Source organism: Nilaparvata lugens, chromosome 6 (assembly GCF_014356525.2).
Source record: "Nilaparvata lugens isolate BPH chromosome 6, ASM1435652v1, whole genome shotgun sequence".
Classification (NCBI taxonomy): domain Eukaryota; kingdom Metazoa; phylum Arthropoda; class Insecta; order Hemiptera; family Delphacidae; genus Nilaparvata; species Nilaparvata lugens.
In genome coordinates this window covers 62,642,734-62,659,837 of record NC_052509.1, presented here as the reverse complement: position 1 = coordinate 62,659,837, position 17,104 = coordinate 62,642,734, and the positions used below count along the sequence as shown (strand labels likewise).

Sequence of the window (17,104 nt, the reverse complement as noted above, 5' to 3'; positions counted from 1 at the left end):
GATTTTTCAAGACAGCCAAATTTCATGGATTACTAGATATCACCGTTGGATTGAATAATCACATCATTGTTTTGTAAAATGTAAAACATTGAGGTTATTTTACTCACAAACAGGAAAATATTAATAGTTTTTCAATAGAGTATATAAATTATTTCTGTCTTGGCAATAAGTGAATTTTTTACCAAGAATTAGAAAAAATTATATTTATTTGAGAGATCAAAAAAGTCAGTGATTTGACTGTTGAATTTTGAGTCAATCACATCAGCGACAAGCGAAAAGCGAATCAAACGTGAATGGTCGTGAATACACTTGTCAAGTTTCTCAAATTAACCTGACGTGGCCTAGAATTATTGTTAGTTATCTTCTTTATTTGTTAAAATGTCTAACAAAATAGATCCTAAAAAATACTTTGAAGATGGAAAACTGGATTTAAGTATGATGCAGCTAAAGTATGATAACGTACCAGTTAAAGAAATAGTAAGTTATCATAGTATATGGTGTTTTTAACCTGTCAATTTCAACCAAGTATGATGTTTGTCATTTGATTTTAATTTATCTTATTGCATTTATTATCATCATAAACTAATCTGCTCCATTAATGCATGTCTTATGATTGTAGAATAATTCATTTCAATTGATTTTCTTTTTGTTCAATAATTCCTACAACACACATCATCTTACCGGTATTCAATATGAAACTAAAATAAATTCAGTTGTTAATTCAAATAAGTCTGATTCAATTGTCTTAACATTTATTTTGAATTCAAAAACTTATTAGCATTTATTGAAATTGTTACATGTAGTCTATAGCAAACATTATAATTACTTGAGAAGCTTCAATTTGTCTTCTTGTTTTTGCTTGACAAAATATGCCTGCTATCTGGCTAACTTATACATTGTCATAGTTGGCTACAGTATTATTTTTAAATTTATTAATGTTACATTAAGTTAAAAGAATCATGATTGTATGTTAATCCAATACAAATACCCTATAGTCTACAAGTATCATGTAAATATTATCCAAGGAATTTTGTGATCTGAAAAATGAAGTCCTGTATTTGAAGACCAAGCAATTAAAACTTTACTCACTACACTTATATAACGTTATTGTACTCCCTGGTACTTAATATGTACTAGTTTAAGGGCAGTTTATTACTTTATCACATAAAGTTTTGCATTATTGTTGTCTCAGCATTCAAAATCGGTTTATTTAAAAAATACAAGAAGTTCAAAAAATGTGTTAAAAGAAACAAACCATAGATAGGTCTAACACAAGTTTTATCTACAGACTTTTTTTTCATTTTCAGGCAGCAATTCCAAAGTTATTCTCTGTGGACCTCTCAAATAACTGTCTTGTATCATTAGGGGTGAGTAGAAATCTTATTAAAATAAGATTCAGCTATCTTAATAATTTAATAAGTAAAGTAGCGTAGTATATTATAATATTTATCTCTGTTTATAAATTAATAAGTTGAACCAATTATTGAGAGGCTGCAATAACTTCAGCGTTTATTATATTATGTAAGTCAGTACCGTACCGTATCAGTTTATATAGTTAGATTCGTTTTCAACAGTCATCATTTCTTGTTAATTAAATCAATACTCTTTATTTAACCGACGCTGACAAATCAGAATGAATCTTACGTCATAACAATAGCAACTTATGCATAAACACCAAATAATTATACACTGTAGTTAGTTTAAACCTTATTTTGTAGCACGGGGCTACAATGTTACTTCTCACAAAAGTAGGGACGCCCTGTTGCCGTATTTTTGCTTAATTCTATCAATGCTTTTATACCTCAGGTATAAAAATAACCTACGTTCTCTTCACGGTAATCCATAATTTATTGCAAAGCTGCAATTTATTAATTGTCCATGAACAACGCGGGGTAACTTTGAGGGCTCACATAATATGGAGGACCGAGGAAAATACATAACAATGCGGATCGACTTGGTACGGTTTTAACAACGACTGGGGTCTCAGCCAGCTTTGCCGGGAGATAGCACCCTTCTTGTTCTCCACGGGGATAGATAGAGCTAGTTAGAGAGATGGGGGGAACTAAATGCGATAAGACATGCACTGTACTGTTTCCGTTCTAACCAGTCCAGACTGTAGTGAGCTTCTCAAAAGGTTAGGACTTATTCTGTAACAACTGAGCTATCTTCAAATGTAAATACGCGTTATTCAGTAATGCCGACTCAAGATACTCAGGATGCCTGAGTATTTCCGTGTGCAGGAGAAGGAAATCTGTGAGAGGGCACTTCGAGAGAAGCTTGTGAGTCTGGCACTCTACTCCCTGGATGAAGAGACAATACAATGTTTTCTGAGATCTAAAGTTGAGAGATTGGACGACACGACTGATGCCCGGTTGCATAGTCGTCACATAAAGTTAAAAACAGGCTGATAACTCATTTACGAAGACATAAATTCACTTTCCGTTGCACAGATGTCAAAGTAAACTATAGCTCCCATAAAACTAAAAACTCCCAATTAGATTTCGTTGCACAGTCGTCAGAAAGAGCTTATCATGTCTCCAATAGCTAAAAACGGTCAGTTTAGTTATGGGCCCGAAGTCGTGCTGTTAAATCCAATATCTACTTCCTCCAAATGCATTTTAGAGGTTGTGATAGTTTTTTTGAAAGATGTTTACGAAAAACCATCTGTAGGTATATGAGTAAATTATTTTTTCTCTCCCTATGTTTTGTTAAGTTGTTTATAACCTCCAAATCGCTAAATATGGTGAGAAATCTCGTCAAAAGCCAAGAGTCGCCATATTTTTTATCAATTTTATGTGAGGTCTTTTAGGTCTGTTCACAGTGATGTCGATTGAAACTTTTCCCAATGCCAAGACATTGGTTGGATAGAAGCATGTACGGAGAAAAGTGAATAGAGCTGCAGTGTGACTTATGTGTGATGCTTATTCGAGGTATAGCTAAATGGGCTTCGGCAAACGACTGTGCAACGACCAACCAGTGATTTTAAACTATGTCTCACATAGCTATGTTTGATTTTATGTAACGACTTTGCAACCGGGCAAAAGTTTTTAAAAATTGAAACTTTTATTCACACTACAACTACAAAAAATACCGAATTGAAGAGTTTCGGGAGCCGAGTTCTCTCGTCAAGTGATTGCGTAGAAATGACTAAAACTAATTGATTGAAACATGAAGAAGACAATGCATGGTCAGATATAACAATAAATAAATAAATAAATTTTTTATTCCACCTACTGTCTAAAGTACTTACTTTACTCCCTAAAAAATAATACTTAAGTGTCACTTTTTCGCTCTCGGTAGTAAAAACCAGAAAAACTCCCTAGGGAGGAAAAGTGACCCCATTTAAATAGCATGGGAAGCATCTCTATTTTGAAACTTACATTGTAATAGGGTAGAAGGTCTAAGCTCAGATGAGAAAGCATAATAGAGGTATCTGTCATTGAGTCAACTGAATTCAATACCACAACCAGAAATTTGATCAACTCATGAAATATAATTATGTTTGTATGATATTATATTCTTAATATTAGTAGACGATAAAAATTTATACAATTTTAAAAATAGTATATTCTATTCAAAATACCAGCCAACAAAATATTTTTGATCTGCAATTCAAATCTGAACCGCGTGATCTGGAGTCAGCCATTTTTGGTTGACGCCCAGCTGATATAATTGTTTCAACTTTTGCCGATAGATAGTGCAATCGGCAGTGCCAATCATACGACCGGGTTTTGGGTTTCAGATTTTAGGTTATGTTGTTAGGAAACATAGTCACCAATACGTAAGTTATTAAAATGATATTATTTGCAGTTTCTATAAAAAAATGTAGATGGAGGAAAAATGTTGTGTACATCACGAGCGAAAAATACGTTTTCTCCATCAGGAAAATTGTTGCCCTCGGCTTCGCCTCGGGCTTCAAACTTTTTCCCACAGGGAGAAAGAGTCGTACTTTTCACTCTAGATATACAAATAACTATATTAACTCAAGAAATGAGTTGTTTACTACTACTATAGATATTCAACTTATGACTAACCGTCTTCCCATCTTGATCTTAGTTTTTGTTATCAAGTTTTACATCTTGACGCAATCTAGTAATCCAGTAATCTAGTAATCCTAGTGCTGGTCATGAATTCATATAACTGAATTACTTGATTCTTCTCATCTGTAATTCATGATGAATATTAATTTCTGTTTTTAGAAAAACTTTGCGCCTTCTCTGACCCACCTGGTCAAGTTGGATCTGTCGAAGAATCAGCTGACCGCGTTGCCTGACAATTTCGGCCTGCTGTGCAACCTGAAACACCTCGACCTGGAGAACAACCGAATCACGGCGCTTCCTCTCTCCTTCGGCAAGCTGAAGCACCTTCGTTGGCTCGATTTGAAGAACAACCCGTTGCTGCCGAAACTGGCAGAACTGGCCGGGCCTTGCAATGATAGTGCGCAGTGCAGCGCTGCTGCCAAGAGTGTGGTGCAGATGTTGGCCCTGATGCAGGATCAGGTCGAGGTGGAGAAGAAGAGGCGACTGGAGGAGATGAAGTTGGGTGAGTGTCACCAAACTGACAGTAATGGGTGAATGAAGAGGGTTACAGTGAGGTCCACGTTATATTGACAGTGGAGAAAGAAAGGAGAAGAACGTTGCCGACCCTCTGTCTTGTCAATGCCTTCTATAGACGGTAGGTTTATTGATGTCAATCAATCAAGAATCTTCTTTATTCCACAATACAGAAAGTACAAAAATGATAAATAATATGAAATATAAAATACAAATTATTAAGTACTTAGATTAGGGTTTCATATTATACATTATGGAATGAGCCTACATGGGCACTGTGGCCTGTGCGTAGACTCGAGTTGATATTTCAAGTAGAGTGAATCTTATGAAGGGGAAGAAGAAGGAGAGCCTAAATGGATTTAATAGATGAGGGTAATTTCATTCAAATGATTGTCATAGTTAACATGTAATACATATGTCTATGTGTTACATAGTTACATGTAATATTAACTGTTCATTCTCGTTTAAAATGATAAATTATATTTTTTAAATAATTTAGTAATGAATTTTTATAATCAAGATGAAATATTTTGTTAATTGATTATTATTCTACATTGTTAAAAACGATCTGGTAACAGAGCAAAGCGAGAAAGAGATAGCGCTATGGGCTTTGTTGGATGATAGACAAGGTTAGCAGTACCATTGCTAATCAAATACTGCCATTATAACGAGGACCTCACTATAGGTTGCGTGTAGCAGCTAGATCCCCCAGGCAGTTTAGCGCTAACCACCTGTCATTTCTAGCATTATCCTTCGTAATGAATTCAGCTCGTTACAACATAAAGCGTTTTCCAGGCGTTTTTGCACTTATGGCGGACGAGACGGTAGGGCTAAAAGATCCCGATTCGCTGGTTATCAGCTGATTGGGTTAGCGCTCGGGAATCAACTGATAATCAGTCAATCTAAGAGCTTCCTATCCTCTCGACTAGTCCGCCGCAAAAAACGTTTTTATACGAGGATAGGAAGCTCTCCGATTGGCTGACTATCAGTTAATTCCCGAGCGCTAACCCAATCAGCTGATAACCAGCCAATCGAAGAGCTTCCTACCCCCTCCCGACTCATCCACCGCCAGTGCAAAAACACATCAAAAAACGTTTCATGTAGCTTGGCCCTTAAACACCTCCAAGTGCAGAAGAACAAGAGACGGGAGCAGATGAAGTTTGAAGCCACTTTCAACTAGCAGAATTGATTGAATGGGATATGGAATTGGTGTTATTCTATATTTATATTCTATTATTATATTATATACTATTACTTACAATCTATTATTAAATTTTAGATGGATTATTGTTGTATTTGTCAAGCTAGACTCTATTTGGTTTCTGTATATGTATTTATGAGTGTGAATAAATTTGAATTTGAATTCATATAGTAGTATAGTATAGCGAGTAGTATAGTATTCATAAAGCTATCATGATCTTTAGTAAAGATGACATCCGAGGAGCAGAGCTGTACATCGATCAGACGAGAATTAAGAGGGTCGCACAATACACCTACCTTTGAACTATGATTAATGAGTATAGGATAATTCTCAGGATATCCGATGTCGTATTGCAAAAGCCATAAGTGCTTTCATAACAATGGGGTCTGTTTTCAAGAACCATGACCTCACCTCGAAGATTCGATTACTGAAATGCTATGTGTACTCAGTACTGTTGTATGGTGTTGAATCATGGACTCTAAAGCAAACCGCAGTAGCAAAGCTCCAAGCATTTAAGTTTTGGCTGTAAAGGAGAATCCTGAGGATACCAAGGACTGATAGGGTTACCAATCAGGAGGTGTTGAGGACGATGAATATGGCCCCAGAACTGGTTAACATCATAAAATTCAGGAAGTTGCAATACTTGGGTCACATAATGCGCAATAAGGGCAGATATGAGCTATTGCAAAGCATACTGCAGGACAAAATAGAAGACAGGAGAGCTCCAGGTTGAAGAAGAATGTCCTGGCTGGCCAACTTGAGAGCCTGGAAAAACCTCCATTCAATTGTTCCGGAGCGCAAGAAAGTCATCATTGCCAATATGATCGCCAACGTTCGAAACGGACAGGCACCCTAAGAAGATAAAGCTATCCACTCTACCATATGATAGGCATGAGCGGCACAGTCCAAGACCGGAACTAAGTTTTAGTGTCGTCGGTGTGTGTAAGGGTGCAGGCGAAAAACAGCTGTTTGAATTGGTGTTTACAATTCTTCGTTGTCTATTCGCTCCTGTATTTGAGATTTAAAGATGGATTCACTCGTTCCCTTATTTCAAAATTTTGCTAGTTCTGCCCTTGAGAAGCATGTATGTGTTCAAGGTGCTGTCGTTTGTTCTTTAAAATGAGTGGGAACCGAAATATGGGGATTGCGCCTGAAACTCATCCAATGGGTGAAGTGGTAACACGGCAAAGAACAAGAGAGTTGCTAGCAACACCAAGGCCTTATTGTACCAGATATAAAAAGAGTTTTGTATTTTTAGGATGCAACTATTACAACTTGCTCCCTACTGACATAAGGAGAATCAATTCTTTGACTCAATTCAAAGTGAAAGTAAAGAAATGGCTTTTGAGTTTGTCATTTGAAGATTTAATGATGTTCAATGAACTATAATACTTTTATTTTTTACCTTTATTAATTCATTTTTTATTTGTTGTACTCATTAATGAGTTCTACGACTTTGTCTATAATTAAACACCATCTCAGTGGTGTTGATGAACTTAAATATTTTTGTGTACTCATTAATTAGGTTTTTTTTTATATACAATCTTGTCTTTAATTTCATATTATTATTGCAATTTTTTCACTATTTTGTCTGTACTGTGATACTGTTGTTTTAATTCTTACTTCTAAGTGAGGAATTCATTTTTCCTTGTTGACAGTCTGTGTGTTATTTTTAAAGCTAGTGTTTATTATTTTTTGCTTTTCTCTTCATAATGTCATCTATACTTGAGAAATCTAAGCCTTGTTTTATTACCATGAAAATGAATAGTTTAATCAAGAATTAGTTGTTGGTTGTGACTATTTATTATTGAATTGTATGGTAAAGCTCAAATTGATTCCCATATGCTTGTGTGAGAGTGTGTGTGTCTGCGTGTGTGAAAGTACATTTTGATAAAAATTAGCAGTGTTGTCAGCTCCTACTAACGGGCAAAAGACTTTGTTCTTTTTTGTTATTAGTAATTTTATTTTGCTCTGTGAAAATCATAAGTTTATTTTTTTTTCCTTTTCTCTTATTATATATATTTTTTAGTTTTAAATTACAGTATGTTATTATACTCAAGAGAAGGAACTTGTACTATAATATGTTGTATTTGTTTTGATGCAAAATAAAAATTATTTGATTTTGATTTAAATTATTATTGTATCATTATAATAATTTGTTATTGAATTATTAAGAATCTATCAGTTCAAGAATCTACCATTCACTGATTCTGCCTGTGCTGACCTATGCCAGTGAGGTATGGACCCTAACAAAACTGGATGTAAATATGACCATTATTTTCGAACGAAAGATTCTACGCCGAATTTTTGGTGGTGTGCAAATTGATGGAGTGTGGCACAGAAGAAAGAATAGGGATCTGTATGATATATGTACGGCCACACCAATGCAGCGGCTATTATCAGAGTAGAGAGTCTCAGGTGGGCAGGCCATGTTGAGAGAGCTGATGACTAAGTCTAATCATGAATTGCAACATGGAAGGAAGAAGACGCCCTGGTCGACCCTGGAAGATGCAAGGAGGCTTGGTGTAAGAAATTGGAGACGAGCTGCCATGGACAGAGTAGAATGGAAGCGATTGCTGGAGGAGGCCAAGATCCGTTTTGGATTGTAGAGCCGTGGATGATGATGATAATAATTTGTAATTTTCCAGTGGTTTATTTGTTGTTATTAGTGGTTTATTATCTGTTTGTAAATTGTGAAAGTTGTTTCGACTGATGTAAACATCGTTGTGTTAATGTGCTCTTTCAGGTCAGGTATACTTGAAGAATGTTTGATTGTAAATGCATACAATCATGACATGACTATCTTGAATAGCCAGCCTTAGGAATGCTGAAAACATTAAGCTTTCACTTTCATACAGCATTATAGGTTCAATTACTGTCCTATATACTTGGTTATTCATCTTTTTATTAACAAGTTCTCTTTTTCCAAATATACAGTCATTGTAAAATAGGTACCAACACTCTTTTCACTCTGCTAAGCACATCTCTGTCTATTTGCCTATTCTCTGAAAACACTATCAAGGAATTCATATTCTCTAGCGGTTCCATTTTCCTCCACATGTACCGTATCCAAAGGGAAACAATATTTGTTTATTCATCGATGATAAAATGCATAATCATAGAATGACGTAAGTGATTGATTGAGTACTTTATTTATGTAGATACAATATATACTGGCTTATACATTTATATACAATAGCTGACAATACAGCAAAATTATAGATGAATTTACATAATATAGACTAAGAAAATAATTATTGAACTGTATATGATATGAAAAAGCAATTTGTAATATAATAACTATAGATAATAATTAAATTGTTATGCATCTACATAAATTGGCGGAGCTTTGGACATATCAATGTCCATTCTTCGGAAAGAATATTAAAAATATCCTCCCCACTAACTCTCTACTGAAAGAGAGTTGTAATTAGGCCTGCAAATAATGAGTTGATTTCAAGTTCGATTTGTAAAGTGTACTGTGCAATAGAGGTTCTTTTTATGACTAGGTGAAATTTCTTGCTGGTCACTTCAATTTTTGATTAGTTTTGTTCTTTTTTTACACAGAGGAAGAAGAAAAGAAGGCATTGGCGGCCAAGGAGCAACAAGAACAGAGTCAGGCGAAGAAGCGGAACAAGAAGAAGAAGAAACAGGACAGAATTATAGAATACGAGAACGGTTCTGCCGTGACGGAAGACGCCGACAAGTGCCTATTAGAGGGGGATGAGCAGGAAGATGTACCTGCTGATGATTCCAAAGACTCAAATCTGACTCAAAAATCGTCCAGTAGAAGTAAGAAAATTCAAATCAAATTTATTCATTCATAAAGTCATGTCTACACTGAACAAATGTTCGACAAACATGCTTGTTGAAACAGTTTGGGCAAATTTTATTATGTTTGACAAACAATGTTTGCCCGTGGCCAGTGTGGACGCGTCATTAACCAAAATATTTGTAAGTGGGAAGAACAGGTATAATGTTTTACGGCAAACACTGAAAATGTTTAGGAAAACTGTAATTTTTGTTAGACAAACAATGATTGTCCAAACTTTTTGTAATGTTTGTCCCTGAGCCCCTCAACAAACATGTTTACCGAGCATGTATGTCGAACATTTGTTCAGTGTGGACATGGCTTTAAAAGCATTTTCACAATAATTTTAATATTAAATATATATAATATTATTGAAGATATTATATGCCTGCTAATAATTCCAAAGATTCAGAACAGACTCGAAAATCGTCCAGTAGAAGTAAGTGAATTGAAAATAAAATTTATTCATTCATAAAAACATATTTACTAGTAGTTCTGTGAACAGTAGACCTCACACAGTATTCTCATCCACAAGTACCTGATTGAAACTATAGACCTTATGGAAATACAGCAATAGACTGGCTTCTCCACACATCTGTGTAATCACTTGTCAGCTGATTTATGATGAATAATTCTATAGTCTGATTTTTACTCTAATATTGGCGTATGAAGGAGTCTCCTTTTTACTTTCCTTGCCCTATTACCATAGGTAAGGAAAGTATTGCTTTCCAAAAAAAATTAAGGTACCCCAATTTCAAGTTTTCTATACGTTTCAAGGTCCCCTGAGCCCAAAAACATGATTTTTGGGTATTGGTCTGTGTGTGTGTATGTGTGTGTGTGTGTGTGTGTTGTGTGTGTGTGTATGTGTGTGTGTGTGTGTGTGTATGTGTGTGTGTGTGTGTGTGTGTGTATGTGTGTATGTCTGTGAACACGATAACTCCATTCCTAATTAACCGATTGACTTGAAATTTTAAACTTAAGGTCCTTATACCATGGGGACCCGACAATAAGAAATTCAATAAAATTCAATTCAAGATGGCGGAAAAAATGGCGGATAATTACTAAAAAACCATGTTTTTCACGTTTTTCTCGAAAATGGCTCTAACGATTTTCTTCAAATTTATACCATGAATAGCTATTTATAAGCCCTATCAACTGACATGAGTCTCATTTCTGGAAAAATTCCAGGAGCTCCGTAATATTATTGAGAAAAATGACGAATAATCACTAAAAAACCATGTTTTTCACGGTTTTCTCGAAAACGGCTCTAACGATTTTCTCCAAATTCATACCATGGATAGCTATTTATAAGCCCTATCAACTGACATGAGTCTCATTTCTGGAAAAATTCCAGGAGCTCCGTAATATTATTGAGAAAAATGGCGGATAATCACTAAAAAACCATGATTTTCACGGTTTTCTCGAAAACGGCTCTAATGATTTTCTTCAAATTTATACCATGGATAGCTATTTATAAGCCCTATCAACTGACATGAGCCTCATTTCTAGGAAAATTGCAGGAGCTGCGTAATATTCTCGAGAAAAATGGCGAATAATTACTGAAAAACCATGTTTTTCACTATTTTCTCAAAATTTACTCGACTGATTTATTTAAAATTCATACTCTGTATAGTCATTTATCAGCTCCATCAACTGGCATGAGTCTCCTTTCTGGGAAACTAATGGGGGGGTTCACCCCATCCTTCAGAAATGGACTTTGTAACCTCCTTCTCGTGCATGTGGTAGGTAGGTAGAGCAGTCTATAAAAATAACACATAGTCGAGATATTTCATCTGTAGAACAGCTGTTTTGACGATTTTTAAAAAATCATCGGATTTCACAATTTACACAAAGGAAAAAGTACTCTGAAAACTATTATATACACACATATACAGTAGTCAGATCGTAGTTTCAAATAGTTATGTTGCCGCCAATCGTCATTATGTTATTTCTCTAAATTATTGTCGTTTAAGAATGAGGCTCCCAGTTTAATGAGCAAGGAAAGTTGTGTGAGTGTACCACACCAGATTTTTCCTTTTATATTATCCTTGAAATGCAAAATTTCCAAAAACCTTGTATATACGTCGACGCGCAATTAAAAAAGGAACATACCTGTCAAATTTCATGAAAATCTATTACCGCGTTTCGCCGTAAATGCGCAACATATTTAAACATTAAGATAAATGACAAACCGTCGACTTGAATCTTGGACCTCACTTCGCTCGGTCAATAATCAATAGTGAAAATGTGTCTGCTGATGATTCCAAAGACTCAAAATAGACTCGAAAATCGTCCAGTACAAGTAAGTGAATTCAAATCAAATATATTCATTCATAAAAAAGCATATTTACATATAATAATGTAAAGCCTAGTTCAGACCAAGCTATCGTCCGCAGAGTTTGTGTTCACACCAAAAACATCTGTGGTCCGACAGAGCTAATTTCGCTCTGTTCTCAGTTGCACTCTGATTCCAAAATTTGTAATTATAACATCCATTTCTAATTTTTTTGAGAAATCTGATTCCAAAATTTGTAATTATCACATTCATTTCTAATTTTTTTGAGAAATCTGATTCCAAAATTTGTAATTATCACATTCATTTCTAATTTTTTTGAGAAATTTGATTCCAAAATTTGTAATTATCACATTCATTTCTATTTTTTTCGAGAAATCTGATTCCAAAATTTGTAATTATCACATTCATTTCTAATTTTTTTGAGAAATCTGATTCCAAAATTTGTAATTATCACATTCATTTCTAATTTTTTTGAGAAATCTGATTCCAAAATTTGTAATTATCACATTCATTTCTAATTTTTTTGAGAAATCTGATTCCAAAATTTGTAATTATCACATTCATTTCTAATTTTTTTGAGAAATCTAATTCCAAATTTGTAATTATCACATTCATTTCTAATTTTTTTGAGAAATCTGATTCCAAAATTTGTAATTATCACATTCATTCCTAATTTTTTTGAGAAATCTAATTCCAAAATTTGTAATTATCACATTCATTTCTAATTTTTTTGAGAAATCGCTAGCTAAATTATTTATTTCAAGGCGCTGAATCCGAATCTGAAATTAGAATTCTTCTATCTCCATTTTTATAGGATTTAGGTTTTTTATGAGAGATCTTCATCGAAAACGTCCGCTCGGATGCCTGGAGAAAATCGCTCCCAGAGCGATTCGAAAACATCCCCTTTCGAGCGGAGTTTTCTTGGAACGTTCCAGATGTCGGTGTGATTACCCGCATTGTTTAATTAAACCGGCGACAGATCTTTTTAAATCCATCCATCCACAGACTCTGTAGAGCTGCAGATTTTGGTCTGAACATTACTTAACAAATAATATAATGAATTATACCCCCTGCGTGGATGATTTGTCCGTGCGTAGGTAGGAATTAACCACCTCAAATTTAATCACTCTACAAATGTCGTCGTAACTTAATCATCTCAAATTGGATGATTTTACAAAAATGTCAATGCTGAAAATGATACATGCAACACCTAAACTAGAATCTTGTTTAAAAATTCAAGATTGAGTGGTTAGAGGACTTTTGAAAGAAGTCTAATAAAGAGCAATATCATATTATGTCTATAGGTCATATCAGAGGCCCTGAAATTGATCAGATGCGACATGAAAACTCTGACACCAGACCTGAGTCAGCCAGGTCACTGAATATTATTATTTTTATATCTACAGTGATCTACAGTGTGATTCACTTGATACTGTCATTATTGGTTGTATGGTATTGATTGGTGATATTTATAACATTGTAATGCTGACAGTTCGAAGTGATAGAATGATGATTTTTTTAAATTTTGGTAGCAATTTATTGGATGAACTCCATTACAGTATCTCAAATTGTATCGATAAGAATATTTTATTAAATAGATAGATATATTTATTGATAATTGCTACTAGGCTGTTGCCTATGGTAACATTTACAAAAACTGAAAATAAAATTAAATCAAACTTAAGAGATAATAATATTTATTATTTAACAGTTCTGCACTAGTGAATATTCAAGATCCTTCCACTGATTGAAAAATCTGGTGTGGCGCACTCACACAACTTCCCTTGCCGTTATGAAAATTGATCACCTGACGCTAGTGTTCACGCGCATCTCAAGTCTATTAATCAAAGATCTGAGCCAGTTGGTGACAGGACAATAACGCTGGAGACACGCGAGGTCTGCTATCTCTTCTTGATGAATGATTTAATAGAATCAACAGTTGCCAACAGTTTGCAATTGAATAATCGCATTTTCTCGAATTTCGAGCTTATTTTCAAATTCAGGTGAAAATGTTACTGAACATTACTTGTAGAGATTTTCATGCTCAGTCTTTCCCACTTGAATTTTTTTGTTTAAATTGTATCTGAAGCCTGATAATTGAGAATCTAAAATCAAACTTTGCATAGATGGTGCGGAGCTCCTGAAATTTTTACAGATATGGGACTTGTGGCAGTTGATAGAGCTTATCAATGACTTTTCTAGGTATGAATTTGATCAAAATCGTTGGAGCCGTTCTCGAGAAAATCGCGAAAAACCCTGTTTTTGACAACATTTTTCCATTTTAGCCGCCATTTTGAATTGCATTTGATCGAAACTGTTCGTGTTGGATCCTTATATTGTAAGGACCTTAAGTTTCAAATTTCAAGTCATTCCGTTAATTGGGAGATGAGATATCGTATACACAGACGCACATACACTCATATACACACACACACACACACCACACACACACACACACACACACACACACACACACACACACACCAATACCCAATACCCATTTTTTTGGACTCAGGGTACCTTGAAACGTATAGGAATTTAGAAATTTGGGTACCTTATTTTTTTCGGAAAACAATACTTTCCTTACCTATGGTAATAGGGCAAGGAAAGTAAAAATACTGTTGGAAAAAACTTATTTCGCTTGTCACTGCTACCAAACCAATTTGAAACAACTGGGAATAACACTGTTTTCAATAATTGAATTATTGTTATGAGTTTTCTTGCAATTGAATAGACTAATCAACGCATCTTATTATTCGTTCCCAATTTTATGAACTTTGTATTTCAAGCTCTATTGTCAATTGTGTGTAAAAAATAAGTTCGAACAATGATTCACAATGAATGTCATATTGTCTTCTGAAGCCAAATTATAGTGAGAGTCACGTTATAGAAGCAGTAGAAATGATTGGAAGACATTGTTGCCACTTCTTCTTTTACATCGTTCTCTATAGTAGACAGGTGTAAACTCTCTAGTTATCCCACTATACTCATCTAATATTCATTGTTGATTGTTTCTGATAAACAATCATTGTATTTGATTGACGATGCTTATTGCTGTTTGTAAAGTTTTGGTAGCAAATAAAAACTATTGATTCTTGATTCATTATTGTTTATATTTCAAATATATTGTATTTATGAAGAAAATTCATATTCATGATTAAGATGGAGTATTCCGGTAGTTTATCATATTTCTATATAGTCTACAAACAACGATTTGGCAACTGAGCGGAGTTGAAAAGAATAGATCTTATGTAATATTAACTGTTCATACTTTAAAATTATCAATTCATTCGTTTAAAGTTGAAAATTATATTTTATTCGTCGAAAAATATAATTTTCAATGATTAAATAATAAATTTTCGTAAATGAGATTGAATATTAAGTTAATTAATTATATTTCTACATTGTTGAAAAACGATATGGGGAGCTTGAAAAGGATAACATCATCTGCTTTGTTGAATAGTAGACAAGGATGGCAACACCAATGTTTATAAAATACATCACCATGTGGACTACGTTATAACGTGGACTTCACTATAGAAAAGAAACTCAGTTCTTTTTATTGCACACGATTGCTCATATCACTGAGTTTTAGTTTAATCGATGTTTTACTCTTCAATCGATTTCTTAACTTAGTTCTACAGATGGAAATTCCCGGGCTGACAAATAATTTTTGAATAGTAGCGCTCATCGAATTTCCATATAGCTGTTTACCCTGTTGTCAATATTTGCAGTAGCAGAAGTCTTCGGGGTGAATTACAGCATTTAATTTGGATTTTCGTTTAATAATAATTACTTAGTCCTTTTTATTGTAAACAATCTATCATTCCACCAAGCTATTTTTATTGTGATCGATTTTGTATTCCTCACTCCATTTTTCAACCCACTTAGTTATTTTTATTGTAATAACTTTCTTATTACTGTTGAGTTATCTCTATTGTAATCAATGTTTTTTCATTCCTGTTGCAGCTTGCTCATCCATCAAATTCCTGTTCACCTCAATCGTGATTTTTGCCTGCATAATGTTCTTCCTGTTGTTCATACTGCACCTGCTCGACGAGGAGACGTACAGCATTGTCATCAAAGAGCTGACCAAACGCTATCGAAAGGTCGCCGGCTACTTTCCGAAACCATGGTCGAAAAAGTTGAACCGCTACTACCTGATGACCTTGAGGTACGGCACAAAGTTGTCGAAACAAGGCGTTGAGATGGCGATACGTGGCTTCGAACAGGTGCAAGACTTCCAGGTTTGGCTCAACTCTGACGAAACCGTTCAGTCCTACTTTGATATGGTGAGGAGCTGGTGGCAAATGGTCTACATCAAAGTTTCCGAAATGTACAGAACTGTGACTGTCTAAATAGGTGATAACAACTGTTTCCAAAGTCCTACTTTGTCATGGTTAAGAGTTGGTGGCAGATGTTCTAGTTTCCGAAATGTACAGAACTGTGACTGTCTAAATAGGTGATAACAACTGTTTCTAAAGTCCTACTTTGACATGGTTAAGAGTTGGTGGCAGATGTTCTAGTTTCCGAAATGTACAGAACTGTGACTGTTTTCACTGTTTTGAAAGTAATTTTGTCATTGAGAATTTGAGGAGTCGGTGATACATCTGTTTCCAAAGGAATTGTGTTATTATGAGCAAGAGGAGCCATAATGTTCACCCAACATGTTGACTGTTTAAAATAGGTCATACATTTATTTCGAAAATAATTCTGTAGCTTGGTGCAAAAACTACCAATGTCATTTTTTTCAAAATGAGTTTAATACACTAATACATAATAATAAAACAAAGATATTGTCAAATTCCACTAAAAATTATTAAAAACTTTAAAACAGCTGTCCATTGTCAAATTCCACTAAAAACATTAGTGAAATTTGACAATATCTTTGTTTTCTTATTATGGAGAGATTTCACAACATCACCATCAATTCTACTAATTTTATTACACTAATACATCATTAATATAGATTATTTTCAGTTCCAGAAGTGCCCATGTCCTATCTCAAAGCAATAAAAAGTTATAAAATTTATGCGTGAGGAAAAACTCACTGTTCACAGAACTACCAGTTTACTGATAATCATCTTCACGGCAACGGAATGAGACTCATTACTGAAATGTTTTAGAGATAACAAGGTTTCATTATCTATAGACTACTATAATAAAGGAAAGAACTGGCTTATACACGTACGGGATAGGAAAATTATGTTTGACGCATCATCACGTCTCAACTACTCAAACTT

General features: G+C 34.5%; 2 protein-coding genes across 2 annotated transcripts in view; both read left to right on the top strand.

Annotated features, from left to right (window-relative positions):
- The first annotated feature begins 101 nt into the window (after positions 1-101).
- On the top strand, positions 102-16,635 carry LOC111054964 (leucine-rich repeat-containing protein 59). The gene is made up of 5 exons (XM_039431641.1): positions 102-477; positions 1,308-1,367; positions 4,200-4,542; positions 9,322-9,546; positions 15,831-16,635. The coding sequence occupies exons 1-5, from the start codon at positions 379-381 to the stop codon at positions 16,217-16,219; spliced, it is 1,116 nt and encodes a 371-aa protein (XP_039287575.1). The 5' UTR covers positions 102-378; the 3' UTR covers positions 16,220-16,635.
- The window catches only part of LOC120352050 (leucine-rich repeat-containing protein 59-like), an 11,947-nt gene continuing 11,238 nt past the window's right edge, over positions 16,396-17,104 (top strand). The window contains exon 1 of the mRNA XM_039431502.1: positions 16,396-16,431. Within this exon, the coding sequence (XP_039287436.1) occupies positions 16,396-16,431 (36 nt within the window). The remainder of the gene's footprint in view (positions 16,432-17,104) is intronic.

Bases quoted from the DNA above. Each gene is read 5' to 3' on its own strand.
- LOC111054964 (XM_039431641.1), top strand. From the start codon at position 379: ATGTCTAACAAAATAGATCCTAAAAAATACTTTGAAGATGGAAAACTG. The intron at 478-1,307 runs GTAAGTTATCAT...TTTCATTTTCAG, and splicing joins ACGTACCAGTTAAAGAAATA to GCAGCAATTCCAAAGTTATT. The intron at 9,547-15,830 runs GTAAGAAAATTC...TTCCTGTTGCAG, and splicing joins TCAAAAATCGTCCAGTAGAA to CTTGCTCATCCATCAAATTC.